The 24,863-nt window shown below is 51.4% G+C and overlaps 1 protein-coding gene across 1 annotated transcript in view; it reads right to left on the minus strand.

Moving 5' to 3' along the window:
• Nucleotides 1-774: 774 nt before the first annotated feature.
• EHMT1 (euchromatic histone-lysine N-methyltransferase 1) overlaps nucleotides 775-24,863 on the minus strand; it is a 67,947-nt gene continuing 43,858 nt past the window's right edge. Inside the window, exons 10-25 of the mRNA XM_006863648.1 lie at nucleotides 23,169-23,395; nucleotides 22,341-22,514; nucleotides 21,606-21,688; nucleotides 21,309-21,415; nucleotides 20,388-20,510; nucleotides 11,553-11,654; nucleotides 11,092-11,196; nucleotides 6,246-6,400; nucleotides 5,289-5,456; nucleotides 5,059-5,203; nucleotides 4,389-4,466; nucleotides 3,565-3,680; nucleotides 2,474-2,560; nucleotides 1,575-1,653; nucleotides 1,323-1,498; nucleotides 775-958 (exon numbers count right to left, since the gene is read on the minus strand). Coding sequence (XP_006863710.1) covers nucleotides 775-958; nucleotides 1,323-1,498; nucleotides 1,575-1,653; nucleotides 2,474-2,560; nucleotides 3,565-3,680; nucleotides 4,389-4,466; nucleotides 5,059-5,203; nucleotides 5,289-5,456; nucleotides 6,246-6,400; nucleotides 11,092-11,196; nucleotides 11,553-11,654; nucleotides 20,388-20,510; nucleotides 21,309-21,415; nucleotides 21,606-21,688; nucleotides 22,341-22,514; nucleotides 23,169-23,395 — 2,109 coding nt within the window. The remainder of the gene's footprint in view (nucleotides 959-1,322; nucleotides 1,499-1,574; nucleotides 1,654-2,473; nucleotides 2,561-3,564; nucleotides 3,681-4,388; nucleotides 4,467-5,058; nucleotides 5,204-5,288; nucleotides 5,457-6,245; nucleotides 6,401-11,091; nucleotides 11,197-11,552; nucleotides 11,655-20,387; nucleotides 20,511-21,308; nucleotides 21,416-21,605; nucleotides 21,689-22,340; nucleotides 22,515-23,168; nucleotides 23,396-24,863) is intronic.

Below are 24,863 nucleotides of genomic sequence, written 5' to 3' on the forward strand. Positions count from 1 at the left end.
GCTACCGCACTAGTTACAGTATCGAAAAAGATATATGCCAAAAAAAAGTATGTGACCGGCCGGGCCACCACACAAAAGGTGATGGCAAATTTATTCACGCTACAAGACTAACATCTTAAAAAAGGTTTTCCTGCATTTTATTCTAAAACCACTTTGTTCTTGTGTACAGTTGGTATTTTACGTGGTGAGGAGAAACCACGCCAGGTCAGCACCATCGTCTGTGTTTATTTTTCATCCGTCTTCATGGTCAGTGATGGCAGAAAAGAGCCAGTTTCCTCAGGGCTGTCGACAGCAGGTGGCCAGGAAAGCGAGGTGGTCTCGCGGACCATCTGTCCTTGCCTTCACCAAACTGGTCTCTTGAGGCTCGAGACACGGCTAGACACAGACTTCCTGTAAAGAGCAATCCAACGCTCCCTTGGGAATTTCCTCTGGGGGTGTGGCGCTGCCCCGACCCTCTGGGATGACCATGTGGGCAGCCCTGAGGTGCCGGTCGGCGTCGGGAGACGATGCTTTGGCAGGCTTGCACAGACCTCTTCCCGGGAACACTGCCGACAGCGTCACAAAGCCAGAGGAGGAAACGGGAGCCAAGAGAGCGACAGGGTGGCGCCATCCCCAGCGTCCAAAGTTCCGCTTGGCCCTGAGCGTGTTCTGCTGTGAGCGGCGGGTGTCCGTACACTCAGGATGGGAGACAGCAGTGAAGTCCAGCTCCCCTTGGGGAGACTCCTATCCTCTAAAGGTCATCCACACAGTATTGCGCTTCCCGCCCCGCTGCCCTCATAGGGGGTCGGCGGAGGCAGAGGAGCTGGTGTCCGGCAGGCCGTTCTCGTGGGTGTCCGCCTGGGCCGAGCTGGCCTGTCGCTGCACCAGGGCTGAGCTTGAGCGTCGGCACTTGGGGGACCCACACTGGCAGCTGAACAACTTGCCTTTGATGTCCCAGAAGCGTTCTCCATAGTCAAACCTGGAGATAGAGTGGGTTGGACTCAGGTGCCTCCCAGCCCAGGGCCTGGACGGTGAGGGGGCCACTCCACAGTCCTGCCTCAGGGAGGAGAGCCACGGGCTGCCCACGGGTCCAGTGGAGTAAAGCCTCCCAGCGCTCCCGAGGTCTCTGCAGTTGACCAGGACTGTGAGCCCTGAGCCAGCATTCCAGAGGGACGTGTCTGCTGCAGGACAGGCCCAGGCTGGAGACGGGGTGGGGTGGGCTCACACCCATGCCGACCCCCAGCTCTGGTCTATGCAACCTGTCAACATTCCAGAGCCCGCTGCCCAGCACACGCCCCTCCCCTCTAACGCACACAGTCCCCTGGGGCACCCGCAATGCCTACCCCAGCTGCTCGCCAGCCACGATGGAGCGGGTGCTAAAGAGCGCCACACGGGGGAAGCGCAGGTCCTGGTGGGACATGAAGACACGCACGGGAACCAGGTTGGGCTCGCAGTGGTGGTTGATGAAGCGGCTGACGTTCCCATAAAAGCGTGCATCGATGCAGTACACGTCCCCGTCCTGTAGGACAGAGCTCAGCATGGACCCTTCAGCAATGGCCACGGGGACACAAGTGCCCACTAGACCCCACTCCTACCTTGTTGTCAAGGTCAAAGAGGTAAGAGTCCTCTTCCCGGACGTCAGCCTCTGAGTCGGAGATGAGCTCCCCGACGTACCTGTAGGGAGAGGTGCGCTCTGTGTGAGGAAGCTGCTGTCTTCTCCCTTCACAGTCAGCGAAGGAACAAACAGGTAAAATGGCTGCCAGACATGTGTCTGCAACTGAACAGGGTTAAACGGCTTCCAGGCACAGAAACCATGGAGCCCGAAGTCTGGAGCAGCCCTCTGGTGGCAGGGGCCCAGTGTCAGCTGGACTCTCCACGCAGGCAGACAGAGAGGCAGACAGACAGACAGACACACAGGCAGGCAGGCGACAGGCAGACAGATAGGCAGGCAGACACACAGACGGACAGACAGGCAGACGCTGTAATGCAGAGTGCAGGGAGCCCATAGGAGAAGCAGTGCCGGGGGAGGCTTGCCCTGAACCGTGTTCCTGGAGGCCGAGGTAGACAGGACACTGAGGGGCCAGCAGGCCCGCCCTCCCGTACCTACTGCAAGTCCTGGGCCAAGGGGAAGCACTTGTCTGAGGAACTCTGAGCACACACAAGGCTGAGAGACGCACAGCTCGGGCACACCCCACTCCTCCTAAACCATGAGGGTCCTGGCCCGCCCACCCTGGGGGAGACGACATGATGGATGTAGAACAGCAGACATGGAGGGTCTGTCAGTCCCAGGGCCTCAACAGCCCTCCAAAGCGACCACCCATTGAGCTCTGGGTCTTGTTGGGAGCATGTGCAGAGGGACTTGAGCCCAAATCCCAATTCCACCAGTGCCTCATTACCCTCCATGCCCTGGTCCTGCCCCTCTCAGGGGTATGACTTGGCCCCTACCTTCCGCAGCCCCTCAAGGCTACCCAGGTCAGGGATGGGACTCACGTACTCGCAGACAAAGGTGCCCGCTGGGATATCCTGCAGAGCCCGCACACCCCAGCCCATGTTGTGTGTCCGAAAGAGCTGTAGCCGTGCCCTGGAAGCAGAGAGGGGCTCAGTGGTCAGTACGTGGACTTGCCTGGCTCTGGGGTAGTCCACAGGGTCACCACCAAGTGACACGAGGAAGGGAACAGACACAGGAGCCCGACTGTGATGGGAACAAATCACGCCCCAGACACTTGTTCACACATGTGTGCACGACTGTGGGCGCATCTTAGTAAAGACAAGGATGGAACAGAGGACTGTGGGAGGCAGAGTAGATACAGGATCCCAGCCCCAAAGCCCCGAGCCTCTCCGGAGCTCAGGACCACATGGATGCAGCTGGAGGAGCCACCAAGGCCTCGTGGGAGCTGCACACGCTCCACCCAGGTGTGACATGTGGGGCCCAGGTGCGTGCGAATATGTCTGTGTGTGCGCACGCAGGCGCACGGTCTGTCCTCCGCCACACACAGAGGGAGGGAGGTGGGCTGAGCGCCAGCTCTCTGTTCCCTGGTTACTAATGTTGGGAACAAAACCAAATTTGATGGAAGTTAGTATTTAACTCAAGTTATAGCACATGTAACTTTCTTCTTCACAATAACCGGGGCCCAGGGAGGAAAAGGCTTGAGGGCTGAACTTGGGCCGAGGATGCAGGAGAAGCCTAAACAGAACAAGCAAGCCTTCCGTGAGGAAGGAGACTCTCATGGCACATGGCAGTGCCACTAGGGGCGGCAAGGACAGTGATGTAAAGACCACTGGAGGACTGAGAAGAGAGCACAGTAACTGGATTGGGAGGAGACATCACCGACGCCCACGCTAAATTCATTTCTGCTTCTTAGCTCAAATGAGCCAGTCTGTTCCTTCTTGCAAATTTAAAGCTGAAAGTATCAAAATGTAAGTCTAAGGAGGAGAAAGCAATTATTTTAATAATTTAAGACGAATGCAACACTTCTAGAGGAGATATGGTTAGCGCTGCATTATCAGTTCTGTGTGCACGCAGAACTCCCAGGGGATCTGGGCTCTGAAGCTGTACAGCTGAGAGTGAGGGGACTGCCACCTCACCTGAGGCCGTTCTGTACGACCCGGTTTCGGCAGTTCCTCCAGCAGGCGCAGGCGTGGTTGCATTCGAAGATCAAGGGCGGCTCAGCCATGTTGAACTCCGGCAGGAGGCGGCCATCCTAGGGAGAGGCACACGTAGCTTTAGCTGCTGCCCGCTCTGCTGGCCGCAGTGACATATGACTCCCCACAGAGCACCCAGGGTGGTTCAGCCAACATCAAAACGATTATTTCTAGTCAAAGCAGCACCCGAGGCTCCAAGGGTGGGCTGCACACAGAAGATGATTTCTAAGGAAAGCGTCAAAGTGCATGCCAGCACAGCTTTCCCAGAACCTTCTGGGCCGGCACACCCTCACCCGGAGCCCAAGAAGCCCACCAACGGCTAGCCATGTCCCTCCCTCTCTGGCTCCCTTTCTGGTGGCCTGCGGTCATCTGTCTCTCTCAGCCTTGCAGACTCTGCAGAAAGCCAGCTCCCTCCACTGCCCCGGCCCGTTCTGTGGGAGCTTTGAGACCCTCGTAGACATTGTCAGCCTGGGCAGAGCCCTGTCTGCTGCCCGCTCCCTTCACCCCGTCAGCCTGCCAGACTGCAGACCACCACCACTCGCAGCTTCTGTAAGCTCTCCCTGGCCTCCTCGGACAGAGACCCTGTGCCCTCCCCGGACTGTGGGCACTCATCCACCCTTAGCACTCGGCCTCTCGGGTAGCTTGACACAACGTGCTCAAAGTAGACCGCCAAACACACAAGCCCATCCTTCCTGCAGCCCCAGCCCTGACCACCGAGGATACCCCACAAACAGACACCTGCCTGGTGGGCATCTGGCACGGCTCACCTTGTCGTACCAGCAGCGCATACTGAGCTGACCGCACATGCAGTTGCTGGCCGAGCAGTCGTCGATGCACACGCAGTACTGGGGGCAGAAGGGGGGCAGCTTCAGCGGGCCGCCTCTGTCCATAGCCAGGGGCCCTTCGATGGCATGTGCTTCCAGGTGGGAGCGGGGACAGGACAGGGATACAGCAGAGAACTTGGCACAGTGGGGGCAGGGAGAGCACAATCCCAGACAGGAGCTAAAACCAGTCTAGACTGGAATCAAAGGCTGCTGCTGATTGAGAAATGCCAAGGAGATAGGGACCCGCCATGGAAGGAGAGTCAGGGCGTCGTCCTGTCAGGAGGGAGACTTGGGGCTCCGTGGAGCTTGTAAGAAGAGAAGGGGGCTGGGCTTCTGTAAAGCCTAACTTGGATGTCTGCGGGGAGTGTCATGTGATCAGGGCAGGTTTCTTATATGCCAAACCTTGGACAGGAAAGGAGAGAGGCCAAATGTCTCTGGTGGGGAGCCTGCTCTGCAGGCTTCCTTCTGCACCAGGTGGGAGTTGCCGCTTGGTCACCCTGCAGGCACTCGGTCGGTGCCGGGGGTGCTGGGAGAGAAGACCCTTGCAGAGCTGCCCTCCAATGGGCTGGCTCAGCCTGAGCCCCCTGTGCTGACCGTCGAGTGGACCGCTGACCTGCAGGTGGGTGATGTTCCTGTCGATGCTCATGGGGGAGGTCACGCAGTTCTGAGACACGTATTTGTAGTTGCTGGGGCACGGCTCGCTGTCCACCGAGTTGACGCAGGGAATGGGGATGCGCTCGTAACCGCGTGCGATGTCTCTGTGAGGACAGAGCGACTGCTGCTGCCCAGAACCCAGGGAGCCCAGGAGGCCAGCATGGGCCACGGCAGCCTTGGCCCGCTCACCTGCTCACCGTCCGCTCCGTCGGGCCGGGCTGCTCCGGCTCCGAGTCTCGCAGAGCCTTGCTCATCTGCAGGGCTGTCCACACCTGGGAATTGAGGCTGGCACACTGCAAGGGGGTCTCGCCCTCCTTGTTCTTCAAGGTGACGTCAGAGTCCCGAGAAAGGAAGAGGCTGAAAGACAAGATGGAGGCCAACAGGGCACTAAAAACCACAAGCAGGGCCACGCGGTGGCTGAGCCAACACTCTGAAATACCCAAGACACCAGCTGAGCGGTGCCGTGGAGGCACGGGCTTCCCCTCACCCCAGCACACACGGTGCGTCTCTCCCACATCTACCACACGCTGGCCTTCTTAAGTTTCTTTGGAGGATGGACTCTGGCGTTCCTTGAATTTCTCATCCAAATTCATCCTCAAGGACAGAAAGGGGACAAGCCCAAGGTAGAGACTGGCAGGACCCCTGTGTGCAGCACAGAGGAGGACTGACCCAACCTAGGGCTCAGCCTGGCTCCACCCTGACCCCAATAAGGATCAGCACCAGAGAACAAAGATAGGAAGACGGTGGCTCTGACGCCACGCAGGGCTAAAACCAGAAGAATGAAGAGCTCCTCTGTGTTCTCTGTGGAGTCCAGGTCCCACCCACCAGCTGCCCTCCAGGGTGGGCACATATATGTGTAATTGTCACAATGACTGCCCAAACCAGAAGTACAGCCAGACCAAAACCAAGCCATCGACCCAAGGCTACGAATCTTTACGCGAGTCTCATCTGTCTCTCACGGAACCTTGTAGTTAGCAGTCCAGTGCTTATCCTCAACTCCACCAGGGTTCCTTGAAATATACAGGAGCTGCCCTCAAAGGTGAAATGCGCGAGGCCCTCTGCTTGTGTAAGGAGCTCCCCTGGACACCCAGGGGCACATGCATTGTCCAGGGGTCACCAAGTGGACAGCACAGAGGCCTCACGTACACAACACAGTCGTAACGGTTCTCCCGGGCGGCGATGTGCAGCGGCGAGTCCCCATGGATGTTGACGGCGTGAAGATCACACTTGGCTGCGAGCAGGATTTCTGCAATGTCCACACAGCCTGAAAATGCTGCCCAGTGCAGACAGATGTTCTCCTCCTAGACAGAGACGAGGCCATGAGCATCAGCCACCAAAGCCTGGCAGGGCGGAGACGCCCACATGAGCCAGCCTCGGTGCCAATGGCCTGGACACTGCAGCTTCATCAGAGAACAGGACTCAGGAGCGATGGCTACTTACTTTTTAAATTTGTAACTTTTCAGTTTAAAGACAATAGAATTACTGTACAGACAGAAAAACAGTCACCTGGCACACACCATGCTGAGCACGGCACACTGGGAACAGATCATGTAGGGAAACCTTCATTTAAAAATCATCCTTACCTTAAGAGTGAGAATCAAAACAGAGCAATAACAGTAAAGGTTTGAAAAAGACCAATTTAATGAAATTAAAATGTCATTTTATAAAGGCCTCTAGGAAAGAAATCACCACTCGTCTGTCCATCTGTCATCCTGGGGGAGCTTTGTGTGACTGTGTGAAGTCACCAGGATTTCAAATGGCATCAGGGTCACTCATGGTGGGCAGGCTTCAGGGGGGCTTCCAGACTCAGACAGATGAGGTAGAAAAGTCTGGCAATCTCTACTCGGAAATCAGACAATGACAAGTTTGTGGACAACACAGAGCACTGTCCGAGTGGCTTGCTTTAGCCATGTCATCAGGAGGGTCCATCACTGCAGGAGGACATCACGCTGGGTGAAGCAGAGAGCCAACACAGGCTGCTCTGGACTGTCCCGTGAGATGTACAGTCACTGGGAGTGAGAGCCCACTCAGAGGCAGCTATCTATCGACATCTAAAATAAAACTGAATAATGTGTGTGATTTATAATGATCACAGCCAATTTATTAGAACACTGTCATTCCAAAAACTAAACGTACAAAGGACATGAAAATGAAACTTTCCCAGACAGGCCAGAAATACAAGGAGGTTTTAAAAAGTTCAAGGACAAGTGGAGCAGAAAGTTCAAGAATGTTTCCATGAACTTTTTAAAGGCCCCTCGTACACAAGAAAACAGTCAAATACCACTGACTGTCCTCCACTCTCGGGACAGAGGCCCACACCCGCCTCAGCCCCGCCTCCTGCCTGCCCCCCGACCCCGACCCATCCCCACAGTCCTCAGGTCGGGGCCTCATCAGGAAATACGCTCTGTGGGCTTATGTGGTTCGCTCAGACCTGAGAGCCCCCCGAAGTCACGCTGCCATTGACCTAACCCTAAGCTACCCTTATGGACGCCGACGGACTCCCTCTTGAGTTATTAATGCTGCGCATGCTTCAGCACCTCTGGGGGCTATAGCTCCTGAAGGACGCAGTGACTCATCCTGATGTGGGCCCACTGTGGGGTGGACACCAGCTGGCCTGTGCCGGGGCCACAAGCACAGCCGTTCCCTCGCTCGCCCTGCAGCCAGCTCCCACTCAGTGCCTTTCACTCTGTGAGTGTCCTGGTCATCGTCCACCAACCAATAAGCACAGTTGCAAGCCTGGGCCCCTCTCCTGTCAGTGGCTAACCCTTCAGAAGTGGTTCACCTCTCCTCTTCCTTGTCTCTCTCTCAGCAGGAACCTGTCCACCATGGGTGACTCTGCTGTCTCAGCCACACACAAGCCCCCATAGACGGAGAGACTGACAGACGAGTGGTATGCCTATTACAATGGATAAAACTAAACAGACGGACCACTCCATACGACAACGAGATGTGGAGAAGGTGGAACTCTCAAATACAACTCATGGAATGGAAAATTCTGCAACCACTTTGGAAAACAATTTGGCATTTCATGAAAAAGATAAACATACACCTATCATATGGTCCAATTATTGCACCACTAGGTATATATGGAGTCCTGGGGTAGCGCTGCGGGTTAATGCGCCAGACCACAAAGCCATTTGAACTGCAAGACCGGCGGTTCAAGCTCACCAGCTACTCCTCGGAAACCCTATACAGGGTCGCTATGGGTCAGAATTGACTCGATGCCACTTAACAATAACAACAAGGTATATACCCAAAAGAAATGAAAACATATTGTAATACACGAAGATTCTAACATAAACAAACGTGCATGAATACAGGCGGTCTCTGACATGTGACCAATTGTGTGGCCTTTGGTCCATCTTGTGTACCATGTACAGTGTTGGAGCAATTCACTGGGGTCTGCTGTGGCTCTGTACAATAGGCGCTGCTGGCAGCTCGAGCCCACCAGCCACTCCTTGGAAACCCTACTGAGGGTCGCTATGAATCAGAACTGATTCAACGGCACTTCACAACAACACTGGGCAATAAAGGAGTCCTGGTGTAACACTACATGATAAGCACTGGACTGGTAACCCCAAGATAAGTGGTTCAAAGCCCCCAGCTGCTCCTCAGAAAGCCTACACAGCCAGAACCAACTCGACAGCACTTAACAACAACAACAAAAAGTTACAGCCTCGGTAACCCTGTATGGGGTCACTATGAATCGGAACCGACAAAGTGCCCTGGTGACACAACATGGTAAGCACTGCACTGCTAAGCCATCGCCTGTGGAAGAAAGATGATGCTTTCTACTCATGTTAAGATTTATAGCCTCAGAAAACCTCTAGAATGGCTATGAGTGGGCTTTGACGAAGGTGGTAGATTTGGTTGTTTGGTATGGGCAAAATAATGAATGAGACATCAGAAGAAACTGGAAAGAGAGAGGAAATGCAGCCTAGAGCACTGGTCACTATGCAACCATTTCAAGAGGTCACAGATGATAAAGAACCAATGGTACTGAAGGAAGGAGGTCAAGGTGGGATGTAGTGAAGACATAAGGCTCCCACCAAGAAGTCTCAACACTGCAACCGCTCACTCATTTATACTGAAAAATTTGGAAGACAGCTACCCAGCTGCACAAATTTGTGCCCAAAGAAAGGTAATCCAACAGAATGCAAAAATGACCAAAGAGTGTCATTAACACAATTAAAGTCATGCTACAGTTGACTGAAAGATGATTGGCATAAATAGTGCACAGAGACATTCTCACTTTGGTAAGTGAGTGGGACCTTCCAACTTGATGTGCGGCCTTCTAAGGTGCAGCTACTGGTCTCTCTTGATCCCGAAAAAGGAGAGTGATGAAAACTGAAGCTGCTTGAAACAAACAGTCCAGTGGGCTAGTGGACCACATGGACACCAGTCTTCAGGACCCTAGACCAGAAGAACGAGATGGTGCCTAGCTACTACCACCAACTGCTCTGAAAGGGATCACATCAGTAGGTCCCACATAGAGTGGGAGAAAATGCAGACCCAAACTCAAAATCATAAAAAAAAGATGTGGCCTACTGGGGTTAGGTGGAGAGTGGGAGAATCCAAGACCCTGGCCATCTTCCTGTCCAGAACTGAACTCATCCGCGTGGGTCGATTTTTAGCCGAGTAGTGGTAGGGCAGCATTTACCCAGACACCAACTTGAGGAAGGTGGGGAGAGGAGGAGGAGGAGGAGGAAGGAAAGAAAAGAAGACCCACAGGCAGCAAGTGGGATAAGTGAAGCTGTTGTGCGGTGACTGCAATCGAGCCGGGATGTGAAACTGATGGTCTGCTGCGTGGACTCTCCCTCAATTCACAACAGAAAGACGGATGCAGCAACAAGTTGACAGAAATTCACGCTGGATTCAAAGAGGATACGGAACAAGGGATATCACTGCTGATGTAGATCAATTTAGACTGAAAGCAGAGAATACCAGAAAGATGTTCGTTCGCTCGTGTTAAGCACCTTTGAGTCAATTCGGACTCATAGCGACCCTACATAGGGCTTCCAAGAAGTGGCTAGTGGGTTTGAACTGCAGACCCTGCCAGGATCTGTGTGGATCGTACTTAATTATGGATAACATTGTGATGAATAGTGCTCATGAGGAACTTGTACCCAGACTAAGGAACTACTGTGTGATCTAAACCCAGGAAAGGTGTGCGCCAGGCATGCATCTTTCAGCATACTAACTCAATCTGTACGCTGAGGAAATAATCGGAGAAGATGGAGTCCATGAAGAACATAGCATCAGGATTAAGGGAAGATTAATTAATAACCTGCAAAATGCAGATGGCACAGCCTTGCTTGCTGAAAGTGAAGAGGACTCGAAATACTTACTGATGACGATCAAAGAGCACAGCCTTCAGTATGAATTACACCACAACATAAAGCAAGCAAAACTCCTCATGTAGAAATGATTAAAGCTGTCAGAATTTCATTTTACTCTGATCCACAAACTGTCCCTGGGAGCAGCAGTCAAGAAACCAAGACATACTGTACTACGTAAATCTGCTGTAAAAGACTTCTACATAGAAAGATGTCACCTTAAGGACTAAGGTGCACCTGACCCAGGCCATGGTGTTCCCAATAGCCTCATATGCAAGAGAAAGCTGGACAGTGAATAAGACAGAAGGCAGAAGAATCGATGCATCTGAATTGTGGTGAAAATTATTAAATCTACCACAGACTGCCTGACAAACGGCCAAGTCTGTGTTGGCAGAAGTGCAGTCCGAAAGCTCCTTAGAAGCCATGATGGGGACATCAGTCTCAAGTGCTGTGGACATTCTCAGGCGGATCGGGCCTGGAGAGGACCATCACGTTTGGCTAAGTAGAGGGTCAGCAACAGAGGGAAATCCTCAGTGAGATGGATTGGCAGGTACATGCACAACCTGATGGAACCTCATCCCCCAGGACAGGTCCCTCGAGAAGGGCATTTAGGGACAGTAACAGTGACGATGACCCCACCAGGGCCGCAGACTCACATTATCTCGGATGTTGATGTCAGAGCCACTGGAGAGCAGCAACTTCACAAGGTCAACATGCTTGTACTCAGTGGCCCAAATCATTGGTGTCCAGCCGCCATCGTCCTAATGTCAGAAGGAAAGAGTGTGACCACTCCGCAGATGGGACAGCAAGTGCCAAGGACAGGGCAGAGTGGACCCACCCCCCCAGTGCACTCCCAGCAAACACGTGCTGCCGCCCTTGGGGGTGGACTGGGCCCAGGCCTGGGGAGTTACCAGGCTAATGTGATAAACCTGACCACACCCTCCTTCAAGCTTGCGGGGTGGATGTAGTCTGCAGAACAGGCCACAAGTTCAAGTATTAGACAAAACCAGCCCAAGGGAATGCTGACCATCTTGGCTGTGGTTAGAGCAGGGAGCTAAGCTGTCCAGAGGACAGGGGGCACAAACAAGGCTGTTCTACGGGAGCGGCGAGGCCTCACCTGACAATTGACGTCCATCTGTCCATTGGAAAGCAGGTACTGGACCACATCATAGTGCCCCTTCTTGGCAGCCAGGTGCAAACACGTGGAGCCCTCTGCGTCCTGCAACACAGACGTGCCTGAGGCCCCACCCTCCACAAGGGGGATGATAGGGCCACTCCAGAAACACAGCTAGCCTCATCGATATCCTACCCCCCGCCCACCCCAGGGCTTGAAGCCTGCCAGCAAGCAGCAGTATCTTCTGTGGAGAGCTCCAACACGATCCACAGACAGTTTGAGTCTCTTCCTCTGACCCTTACGCCTCAGTGTGTTCACAGCCTCAGCGGTGTTGAAAGAAGAGCCTAGAGCCACAGGGTGTGGGCAAGGAGGGACGCACTGCCGATGCCCCGTCCTGTCCTCAGAGCGACGCATGTTTGTCTCCCACAGATTGTCCTTTCTTTCCCCATGGCCCTCACTTCCAGCCTCCCAGCAGTGGCCCAGCTTTGACAAGCGCCATGACCGACATCCCTATGAAGCCAAGGTTCACTGGCAGCTCTTCTAGGCCTAAGTCCCAGTCACTGGTGCTGAAACCTCAGTTGTACCATAAACACCAAGCACGAGGCTATTAGGCTATGGGGTTTGTTATTTTTGAGCGATCTCAGCTATTTGAGCAGGCACAGCTGAACGAGTCCTGAGATCCTGGAAAACGGTGTAGCCAAGACCGAGAATTGGTCCTGGTGAAGGCAAATTGTTGAGAGATGCCCCAAACGTGCTCTCACCCACCAGAGAGTGAGCCATGTGTTCCCAACTACAGGAAGTTCTGTCCGATGAAAGGCCTACATGCCCTGAGAGAAAAGGTGGGGTAGAAGAGAGGAAAGTGAGAAGGAGGGACGAGGGAGACGTGATCAGGGGGACAAGTGAGCGCAATGAGGGAAAAGACGGAATTTAATGTAATTCTTTTAAACCGTTGTTTATCTACAAACATCTTTATTCTGGTGCAATTCTGGACCAACAGCTTTTCTTTCAGAATGAAAAGGTCTCCTGCTCTGCAGGCTGTCACATGACCAGTTGTAGCCATTCACAGTGCTGTCTGTCTGGCTGCTGTGAAGTTGCACATTAGCTCTGGGCATGGCAGTTCACCAGGATGGGCTGAGGTGTGCTAGTCTTTGTATTTTTCCTACTGGGGGTTTGCGGAGCTTCCTGGATCCGCATGTCAATGTTTTTCACCAAATTTGGGGATTTTATGACAATTATTTCTTCAAAGGGAGTCCTGGTGTGGCACTGTAGGGTAAGTACTGGACTCCTAACCGAAGTCAGCAGTTCAAACTCACCAGCCACCTCTCAGAAACCCTATACTGGGTTGCAATGAGTCAGAACTGACTTGACGGTATTTAAGAACATTTCTTCAAATTTCTTTCCTACAGAATTTCCTTTTCCAGGGACTCAAATAATACAGCAGACAGTTGGATCTGTTTTTCAGATTTTAGCACGTCTGTCCTCGGTCTTCATTTCCAATGACTTCTCCCCTAGGATATTTCATCTGCTGTCAGGAAGCTCACTTATAAACTTACCACTTCAGAGTCTCTATTTCTCAGCCCTAGAATTACTTGATTCTTCTCAACAGGCCTCAACTTTCTGCTAAGACTCTCACTTGTTTGCTGTTACAGCTATGCTATCTCACACACTATTAAAAGCTGGTTCAAAGCCTCTGCTCCTACCACCTGTGGCTGCTGACTTCTTGGATCACATGACTTGTTTCCTACTTCTTATATACTGCAACCTTAGTTAACTGTGTACCAGGTGGTGGATAACTTCTGAGTAGACGGAATCAGCTTATCTTGTTAATTTACCCGAATTATTTTCTGACATTTGCTGTTAGGCTTTGTTAGGTTTGGGGAACTTTAACGTGACTGCTGCTCCTAAACTGAGGTTGAATGCAGTGTGACAAGATTTCTCCATTTTTTTCTTCCTTGTTGTTAGGTGCCATGGAGTTGATACCAACTCATAATGACCCTATGAACAACAGAACAGAACACTGCCTGGTCCTGGGCCAACCTCACAATTGTTGCTACATTTGAGCCCACTGATGCTGCTACTTTGACAATCCATCTCACTGGGAGTCTCCCTCTCCAGCAACTGGTCCCTCCTGACAATATGGCCGAAGTATGAGACACGAAGTTTGGTCATCCTGGCTTCCAAGGAGCACTCTGGCTGTACCTTCATCCAAGATCTGTTTGTTCTTTTGGCAGTCCATGGTACTTTCAATATTCTCCCACACCATAACTCAAATGCATCAATTCTTCTATGGTTTTCTTTATTCACTGTCCAGCTTTCTCATGCATACAAGGTTTTTGAAAATACCATGGCTTAAGTCAGGCACACCTTAGTCCTCAAGCTGACACTTTGCTCTTCAACCCTTTAAAAAGGCCTCGTGCAGCAGATTTGCCCAATATAACATGTCATTTGATTTCTTGACTATTGCTTCCATGAGTATTGATGGTTGACTCGAGCAAAATGAAGCAGTCTGACAACTTCAATCTTTTCTCTCTTTATATGAATGGTGTTTATTGGTCTAGTTGTGAGGAATTTTGTTTTCTTTACATTGAGATGCAATCCATACTGAAGGCTATGGTCTTTGATCTTCATCAATAAGTATTTGAAAAGTCCTCTTCACTTTCAGCAAGCAAAGCAAGGTTGTATCCTCTGCATATTCCAAGCTGTTAACGAGTCTTCCTCCTCCAATCCTGATGCCACGTTTTACTTCATATAATCCAGCTTCTTGGATTATTTGTTCAGCATACAGGTTGAATAAGTATGGTAAAAGAATACAACCGTGATGCACACTTTTCTTAATTTGAAACCATTCCTTGTCCCCTTGTTCTGTTCTAACAACTGCTTCTTGATCTAAATACAGGTTCCTCACAAGCACAATTCAGAATACTCATACTTCACAATGTCGTCCATAGGTTGTCAAGATTCACATAAACAAAAGCCTTTGCACTGAGTGGTATCCAATCTGTCTGGGCAGGGCTGATGACAGGAGATGGGGACAGGCCTCTCGTGGTGCAGTAGTGAAAAACTGGTACCAGGACTGACTGGGAGGTTGGAAATGTAAAGGTAGATGTTTTATAGCAAAAAAAGGGGAGTGGTTGACTTTGCAGTCCAGGAGCTGAGGTCCCTGGGACCATTCAAGGGAGAGGAGAGGAGTGTGGGACCCTACCCAGAGAAACAGTGACGCCAGAGATGGAGGCAGAGACAATGACGTAGAGCGATGGAGCGGCTGGGGACTCTAGACGCAGAGAGGGAGAGGGGCTGTGTGCTGACACCAAGGAAAAGGCTTGCAGGGTGTACCCTTTGGTTGTCTGATGATGAATGGAGGGGATTATAATCATGAAATGATATACGATAGGATGAATGCAAAGCTAATGTCAACTATCACATAATTCACAATAAAAACTTAAAATAAAAAAGAAAAGCCTTTGCGTAGTTAATGAAATACAAGTAAACATCTTTCTGGTAGTCTCTGCTTTCAGCCAAAATTCATCTGACATCATCAATGGTATCTCTCATTCCACATCCTCTTCTGAATCCAGCTTGAACATCTGCAAGTCCTCTGTCCATGTATAGTTGCAGCCATTTCTGTATTACCTTTATTAAAACTTAACTCGCATAGGATATCAACGATACTGTCCAATGAGTTCCACATTCCGTTGGATCATCTCTCTTTGGAATGAGCACAAATACGAATCTCCTCTGATCAGCTGACCAGGCAGCTGCCTTTCCAAGTTCTTGGTAAGCACTAATCTACTTTGTCTCTAGGCAATGACCTACTCAGATTATACAATTCTTTGTCCTCTTGAGGCTGGCTTATTTTACTTAGCATAATGTTTTCAAGGTTCATTCATGTTGAAATGTGTTCTTTAAGGCTGAGTACCATGCCATTGTGAGAAGAGAACCCATTTTATTGTCCGTTCACCCACGGATGGACATGAGGCTTGTCTCCACCTTTTGGCTATTGTGACTAAAGCTCCAATGAACGCTGGTGTACAGTGTCCTGCTTGCCTTCTTGTCTTCAATTCTTTTGGATATATACTTAGGAATAGTTGCTGGGTCATAATGGCAACCCTACGTTTGATATTCTTAAGAACTACCACACCTTTTCATTACTAGTGATACTATTTTACATTCCCCAAAGCAGTAGACAAGTGCCCCCATCTCTCCACTTCCTCAATACTTTTGACTTCCCATTATTTTGATATTAATCACCCTAAAAAGAGCTCTGGTAACGTAGCGCTTACGAATCGGGCTGCTAATCTCACAGTCAGCAGTTTGAAACTACCAGCTGTTCCGCGGGAGAAGATGAGGCTTTCTGCCTCCTGTAAAGATTTACAGCCTCGGAAACCCTGTAAAGGGTCGTTATGAGTCAGAACCGACTCCACGGCCCACAACAACAACAACAACCAGAAAGAAATCCTAGGGCGACACAGTAAGATGAGTACTGGACTGCTAACCACAAGGTCAGCGGTTCAAATCCACCAGATGCTTCTTAGAAACCCTACATGGGGTGGCAATGAGTCCAAAATGACTTGGAAGTACAATTAGGAGCCCTCATGTGGCACTGTAGGGTAAGCATTGGATTGCTAACAGAACGATCAGTTATTCAAACCCACCAATTACTCCTCGAAAACCCCACACAGGGTCGTTATGAATCAGACCCAATGTGAAAGTGCTTAACAACAAATGACCAATACCTTACCATGTTTATTAACCATTTATGTACTTCTTTGGAGAAAATGCCTATTCAGGAACGTGTCCATTTGAAAATTGGGATGTTTGTCATTATGTTGGGTTACAGGCATCTTTATGTATTCTGGACATTGAACCTTTACCTGAGAATTGGTTTCCACATTTTTTTCCTGTTCTGTAGGCTATATTTTCTTCTTCTTGAAAATATACCTTAACATACAAAGTTTTTAATTTCGACGAAGTCCAATTTACCTTTTTGTTTTGCTCATGCTCTTGGTTTCTTTACCTATAAATCCATTTCCGAAAAGAAACCCTTGAAGCTTTACTCCCATGTTTTCTTCAAGTTTGATCGTTTTAGATCTTATACCTAAGATCACAGATTCATCTTGAGTTGATTTTCATACAGAGTGAGGTGTGTGTCCAGATCCCCTTTTTTCCTGTGGATCTCTAGTTGGTGAAACACCATTCATTGAAAAGACAGCCACATGCAGAAGACTAAATACGGGCACATATTTGTGAAGTCTGTTTCTGGACTCGATTCTATACCACTGCTCTATGTCCATCCTTGTACGATACTGTCTTGACTTTATATGATGCTTTATATAACGTAGGTGCAAATGTGAGTGCACCTACGTTATAGTTTTCAGGACCATTTCAGCCATCCAGGGCCCCTCTGAGTTTAGAATTTGAGGACTGGTCTTTCTGTTTCTGCATAAAAAGCTATTGGGTTTGCACTGAGTCTGCACATTGCTTAGGGCAGTACTGACTGAACAATACTAAGTCTTCCACTATTCAAGAACACTGAGGTCTTTCTGTTTTATATTTAGGATTTTAATTCAGTACTCAAGGCTTCACCTCCCAGTGTGGTGTATCACAATGGCTTGTTGTACACCAGGTCTAAACCCACTGGGTTTAGACGGCACAGGGTTCTCAAGGCAGCAGGAAGGTGGGGCGCTCTCTGTGACCCCCCCTCCCCTCCCCTCAGCTCAGCCTCCTACCATCAGATCCGGAATGTTCTGTGCAGCCTTGCTGTGCTCCAGTGGGAGGACAACGGGCCTGAAATTGCTCTGATCATTCCTTCTTTCTCATCTACCATCCTCCCTTCATTTCTTGAGCCTCTGCTTCTTTTCCTGTTGACTTTAGGCCACACCGTGTTCATCAGTTCTCTCCGTCTCTGGCCCACAAACTTGATTCTCTTCAACTGTTTTCCTACGATCTTAAAACAGGCCACAGATTCCTGAGCAGCTGTCAGTGTTGGCTCTTGCTGGTCTATAGGCACTCAGTGCGTAACTTAACCAGTGAGAAAACTTACAAGCATCTGAAGACGTTCTCGGCTGCATTAAGGCCACATGTACCCACAGAAATTTCAGGACACTCGAAAGCTAAGGAATCCTCTTATCATTCTGAAGCCTTGACACCTTCACTCGAATAATGATTTGTCCAAAGCACTGACATGGGAATATGGTGGACCCTGCTGATCCTCCTTGAAAACAACATCCACAGTACCAGTAACAGCTACCACTTGTTGAGGGCATCCCAGACCCTGCAGTACGCCTGAGTCATCTGGTAACAAATACTTTCTGTGATGTATTCTAAGGAGGTCATCATGCTGCGAAGAAGAGAGGGTCAATACAAAAGAGGCAGATCCCAACACCAATGGGTTCAAATGTAACCATGGTGAGGATGATGCAGGGCCGGATGGGGCTTGTTCTGTTGTGCATGGAGTCGCTGTGAGTCAGAACCGACTCGACGACGCCTAATAACAACATGCTAAGGGTTAAGCTGCTACCCTTTAACATGTGAAGTCAAATCTGTGCAAATATAAATGGCTATTTCCAGCACCACAATAAAAATAAACAGAGCTGCAGACACTAAACATATACGTAAATTGTCTGTACTATAATACAGGGTTATAACCTACCATATAAGTTATCACTACCTTATTTTTATGGCAATAAACCAAAATTAAAATAAACATTTACAGTTAGTTCATAGCTTACCTAGAGAAAAATAATCCTTTGTTGTTGTTGTTATGTGCCGTGGAGTCGGTCCCGACACACAGCGACCCTGTATAGGGTTTCCGAGGCTGTAAATCTTTATGGGAGCAAAAAGCCTCATCTTTCTCCCACGGGACAGCTGGTAGTTTCGAACTGCTGACCCTGAGGTTCACAGCCCAATTCGTAACCACTATGCTACCAGAGCTCCTTATAGCTCTCTGAATTAAAATGTTCTTTGAAAAGGGTATTTATAAAGATAAAATGAAAATGCTCAAGGGAAACAAACTTCTATCAATCAGTAAATTATTCATTCCACCTGATGAGCTTCATGGAAAAAAGTCAGATAAAATTTCAAATTACCAAGAATTTAAAAGTAAAATGATGAAAGTCTCATAGACGGAAAAATATGAGGGGTCTTCAAAAATTTTGTGGAAAAATTCCAGGCTTTCATTTCATTTTCCACACACTTTTTAAAGCTCCCTCATATGTGGGCCAAGTATCTGCTTTCTGCTCCCATAAAGATTTACAGCCTCGGAAACCCTGTACAGGGTTGCTGTGTGTCGGAACTGACTCCACGGCACATAACACAATGGAGACAGAGTTGTATGCGTTGGTGTTCTGAAGTGCCATCGAGTCAGTTCTGACTCACGTGACCCTGTATAGTGTCTGTTGGGTTTGAACTGTCCACCTTTCGGTTAGTAGTCCATTGTTTCTCCTACAGTGCCACACCAGGATTCCAGCTGTACCTCTATCACATCAACAAAACCCAAAGGCTTGCAAGCCTCAAAACCCACCCAAACTAATGGATTAACTACAACTAGATCCCGGGTTAGCAGTGAGACCAAGTCCTGCATCTGTCAGAAGTGGCAGGTCAGTCCGACCCCTGCATCGGTTCTTCCTGCCATTACTATTATGCGGCCTGACGTTACGTTACTACCAGAACAAGCTGGAGTTAAATGAATTAAAAGCCACACATGCAGCAAGAGAAGGTGAATGTGATGAGGACTTTGTAGCAAGTCTGGCTGATTCAATTGCTTCAGTGAGGGCAAGTGTACGGAACATGAGAGCCCTGCTCCGAGACGGTGGCTGAATGTGCCGCCCTCCAGTCCTGCCAATGCCCCAGTCTCCCGTATCAGGTTCCGGAGCCTCCCATTCCGGGGCTGAGACCTGTTAGGGTTACCATGACGAAGCACCCACATTGGACGACTTCCAATCTGTCCTGCTTCACTTCCTCAGCCATGACAGAACAGGTCTGAGCCCTGCATTAAAGGCCAGTGGGAGCCGCACACAAGCTGGGGACGGCCTAAACAAACTCGGCACAAGACTTGTGAAAAACTGTGACAAAGAATCGTTAGTTCTTACATGTGAACAACTCCTACACACACCAAAGCTGTAAGTAAGAATATACCAGTAGTAAAATGAACAGAGGGCACAGAGAAAACTTACAAAGTAATAATCCATAGACAGTGTTCAATACTATAAACAAAACTTTTCACTCTAACAAACTTAAAATAACTTTTAAAAACTACCTTGACAATCAAATCAACATAGAAAAAACAACAGTCAAGGGTGTGAGGCAGGTTTTTCTCAAGTGCGCAGTGCCCATCTCTACCCGGTTGTCTCTACCCGGCACTGCTAAGTGAGGCTCCCCCTGAGCCTCCCACTAGTGGGACATGGAGGTGGCCATGGACACAGGGCACTGCTGCTCCTCAGGGCTCCATGTGCGGGCCGAGTCTCTCCTCCAAGCCCCTGCATGAATTCTGGCGGGCTTTCAGCAGAAGAAGACAGACATGACTGAATGCACAGAACACTGGTCTGGGTGTCTCTTCCAGCACTGGCCTCGCCTAACTGGACTCCTGGGCACCGGTTTCCTCTTCGGCCTCAGAACTGTTTCCCTCCCTCACACCAAGTGTTCCCAGCACCCAGAGTCCCTCTCTCTGCTCACACCGGCAGTGGTTCAGTGAGAAGTGCTTGCTCTCCCTTGGCCCCAGCCTGCAGTCGTGGGAACTTGTGGATGCCCTGGCCTCCTCTGAACCCACAGCCACACACAGCGCCAAACCACCGCACTGCCCACACAGCCCTCGGAGCGGACGCGAGTGCACACCAGACACACCTTGGGATCCACAAGGGCCCCCGCCTTGATGAGATATTTAACTGCATCCAGATGGTTGTTCTCGGCTGCCTCCATCAGCGGGGTCCGCTGGTCCTCGGAGCACGTGTCAATGTTGGCACCCGCCTGCAACACAGACAGGTGAGAGGGACTTGGGGAGGCGGTGCCTGCAGCCTCATGGAGAAAGAGTCTGTAAGCAGGTGGGATGGACAGATAGCAGCTGTTCCCGCCCCTCAGCTCTCTGCAAGGCTTGATTTCTCATCCAGGAATCCGGCCTCCTATCGTCTCCCACCATCCACCAGACACAGATCTGTCTCTGCATGGACTCAGGTTGCTCTGGTAAGACTGAGACCCACAAGCTGAGGGGCTTTCCTGCTGGTGAGGGAAGAGGAGAGGCCAGGATGGCGAGTGGGTGTGTCCAGGGGCCAGCAGGGCAGTCTTAGCCCTTCATGTCTTCGTCACTACCTTTGGTGTGCGCTAGCTACATGCTTGTTACAGACGAAAGCAGAAACCAAAGGAGAAGCCACACATGAGACATTCTTCTCCGGGAGACCGCAGGCGGGAAACAACCCTCTCTCATGACTGTAAACCCCGCAAGCAGCACCTAACCCTGGCCTCTGCAACAGGGCCCGCATGGCTCCTCCACCCCGCTGCCCCTGCCCCCGTGCCCTCGGAAATGTCAGGCACATCTTCTGCAAGCACAGGCCGCCTCCCACACCCATCACCGATTCATGGAGCTAGCGGGTGCCGAGGACACCTGGGGCCTCCAATGGGCACCACCTTAGGCCTGGCCCTGCTCCCAGCCCAGACAACGATCTCCCTTCAGGTCTGCAGGCCTACTGGGTGCCCCTTGGCCGCCTCATTGCCAAGAAGTGCCTGGCAGTACTTGGCACTGGGGATAGCAGGAACCGAGGTTCAAGTCACCTGGATCAGCATGTGGCAGACGTCCACGTGGCCAGCTTCTGCGGCAGCATGCAGTGGACATCTCTTGCTCTGGTGCTCCATCTTGAAGTTGGGGTCAATTCCGTCCACTGCAAACACATGTCTTCAGTGTTTGTACGCAGCTACCATGGAGGACCCCGTGCAGTCATGGGAGAGGAGTGGAGGGCAGGGCTAACGGGAGACCCGGGCAGCGTCGGGACAGGAGGGGAGTGGAGGCCAGGTTTAATGGGAGTCCCGTGCCATGCTGCGGTGACAGGCAGGCGGCCAGGGCACACTCACCCAGCATGAGCAGCACCTTCTGAAGCTCGCCCTGCCGGGCGGAGAAATACAACTGCTTCGGGTGGAAACGCAGCTTCTTGGGCCTGTGGGGAGCATGTGATGACGTCCCCACACCCACAGGCTGGCACCATGAGGCAAGCCACCCTGAGGAGGCAGAGCCCACGCCAGCACCTCTGGGCTGAGGACCACTCTGGACCCTCACCAGCTAACACTGCAGGGTCTACAGCAAGTACAGTGATCAGTCCACCCAAGAAATCCCGGGTGCCCCGTGATGTGGCTCTGCTCGGCTCAACCAATCCCAGGTCGAAGGCCAAGGAGAGGCCTGAACAGCAGTTCAGGGACACCTGGCAGACCGCCGCTGCCACTGGTGCTAAAAGAAGAGGGCCCGAGTGGCTCAGGGCTGAAGGGCTGCTTTTGCTTCAACATCCTGATGGGTATGGAAGTGGACACAAGGGGTCTGGCCAGTACTACCCTGTGGACAGGCAGATGGGCTCAAAGAAATGAAGCTGGTGCCAACACCAAGTGCTTGTGTCTGGCAGAAACACAAACGCAGCCCGCCCCACGTGGGCCCTTCCCAGAAAGTGAGGGTGGGCCGTGTGGCCGAGGGTCCCATGAGACACATCCAGAATGAGCAGAATAGTCCCCTGAAATAACACAGCCAAGCAGAGCCACAAGCGTCTAGGAGCTGACCTGCTGTGGAAGCCTGAATGTCCCACCTTGGGGGTGAGCCCTTACTTTTCTGAGTCCAGTGCGATCAGTGCACTCTCCAACGTCTCCTTGCCAGGCCCCTGGGGGAGGCCAGACGTGGACTTCACAGGTCCTGATGGTCCAGTCAGCTCGAAGCCCTCGGGGAGCTGCGGGGTACAGCTCTGTAGCTTCTCTCCCTCCAGGAGTTGGGGTCCAGCACTGCTGCAGGGAGGGAGAGAACGTGACCACTCCTGGAAACCCACACCCTCCACACACAGCCTTCTCCCTGATGGCCATGCACAAGGCAGCAGGGGCAGAGTCAGAGAGCCTGGGAAAGTCGTGTCCACAGACTTCCTGTTCGTATCTGCTTTGTGGATTGAACTTCAGGTTCCACCTATGCTACCCAGCAGCCGTCCCACCTGCACCAGGACGTGGGGTACTTGAAAGGAGGAATGGACGTCTGGAGACATCCACCACGTGAGTCTCTGAAATAGCCTCTGACTCTACTGTAGGAACAAAGCTGCTGACTGTGGTGGGTGCGGATTCCTCCTCATGCCAGGAGCCATCCAGCAATTTCTATGGACGCTTTTAGGAAACAACTGGTATCAGCACTCCTTCACCTGGGCCTTCAGGTGCAACGTCAGCTGAGCTGTCGACAAAAGATGCTGGGATGCTGCAGCTATGAGAGGAGGGTCAGGCTGACTCAGAGGAGACCATTGAGTCCAGAGCCAGCAAACTTCCGTGTTTCTGAAATATCAGTGTCAGTGTGTCTGAGAAACTTTAGATGGAGGAGTAGGAACAGAGTCCACTGCAGATGTCCAGAGCAGCCCACAGTGACCAGCAGCCCCTCTTCACTCCCCACCCGCCCTGACGCACCTGCCGGTGGTAGTGTCGGCCCTGCCCTCAACGGTGGCGGCCTTCTCGGGTCCGGGCCCCAGAGTCACGGTGGAGGTGGTGTCGGCCTTGGCGATGGTCACCTCCCTGGCCTTGGCAGCCTCCTCGCCGCAGTGGGGACAGTAGCTGGCATTATTGACACGAGAGACGCAGTCCTTGTGAAAACGATGGGAGACGCTGCTCTCGGGCTGGCACTCCATGAAATTACCCTGGGAAGGAGGAGCTTGCTCAGAGGGACAGCTGCCCCAGTCAGTGCCCTACAGGCCTTCCCACGAGCTGCTCAGAGGAAAGACTGCAGAGTGGCCTCATGCCCCTCAACAAGCAGAGGAAACCCTGGCTGTGAATTCTTAGAGTCATTCACCCCAGGCTCCTGAGGTCCAGCCTTGGACAGGCCAGAGCATGGGCTACAACAAGGCTCCAGGGGCAGCCATCCAGTGGCGCAGCGTAGTGGGCAGGGAGGCTTGAGGGGTGGGGCTGCTGCCCTGAGATTCTGTGCATGCCAACACTAACAGCCAGGGCCCACACTGCTGAGGGCTGAGGAAAAGGCCTGCCCACTACTCATCCTGACAGCTCCCACCCTGCACCTTGTTGCCTGTTTTACCAATCTACCAAGGGCTCTTGGGAACGAAGAGGGAAAACTGAAGGTGAAAGACAGGACACGTACACGTGAACAGGACTGGTGTTGAAGATGTAACATGAAAACGTGGGGGTGGGTTTACAAACTTCTAACTTAGCAAGATTAGGTGAGGGAGAAATAAGAGCAGGTGCCCTGTGATCACTCCCAGAACAGAAACCAGGGCAATGACCATCATCTTTATAAGAACTCAAGGGCGTGGGTGGGTTGGTGTCCCCAGGAGGCTGGGGAGGGCAGCGGTGGGCAATGACCCCAGGAGAGTCAAGTTACTCCGGTTTGTACTGTTTTCTAAGAGAGGTTTATGACATTAGTGCATGTCTGAGAACGCATCAGTGTGGACTTCTAAACGGAAGCAAGTATCCCCGCCCCCTTCCACCAGGCACCATGCCCCACCTCTGACCCCGCCTCCTTTCTGGCCCCACCCACCAGACACAGCCAATCCACTATTGAGCCCGCTCCTCAGCTGTTTCCTGCCCGGTCCCCTGGCTCCCGCCACCAGGCACCAAAGTTGGTATGATAGGTCTCCAGGCTTGTTTCGTTCACACAAATACACTGCTGGAATTCCCACTATCAGTCTCTAATCTGAGGTCCGAGGATACGAATGCAAGCTCAGGACCTTGCAGGTGCGTGTGCCCTCCCGGTCGTTTCTCCGTCATGATGGTGGTGGCTGTGTGCCTGAAGTCAGCACTGATTACAGCGACCCTGTACAGGGTTTCCAAGGCTGTACATCTTTACGGGAGCAGAAAGCCTCAGCTTTCTAAGGAGGGACTGCTGACTGTGATTTTAGGAGGCCAACTCATAACCACTACCGTATCAGAGCCACCCTATGTAGAGTTTCTGAGGCTGTAAATCCTCATGGAAGCAAGAAAGTCTCATCTTTCTCCTGTGGAGAAGCTGGTGGATTTGAACTGCTGACCTTCCAGTTTTTGCAAGTCAACTCATAACCCACCAGCTCTGCAGTGGCTTCCGTTCCCTGATCCCATCCCCCTTACGGGGAAATTCAGCACACCCTGGCGCAATCACATGAGGAGCTGAGCATATAT

The sequence above is a fragment of the Chrysochloris asiatica genome, unplaced genomic scaffold, assembly GCF_000296735.1.
Source record: "Chrysochloris asiatica unplaced genomic scaffold, ChrAsi1.0 scaffold00056, whole genome shotgun sequence".
Taxonomy (NCBI): Eukaryota; Metazoa; Chordata; class Mammalia; order Afrosoricida; family Chrysochloridae; genus Chrysochloris; species Chrysochloris asiatica.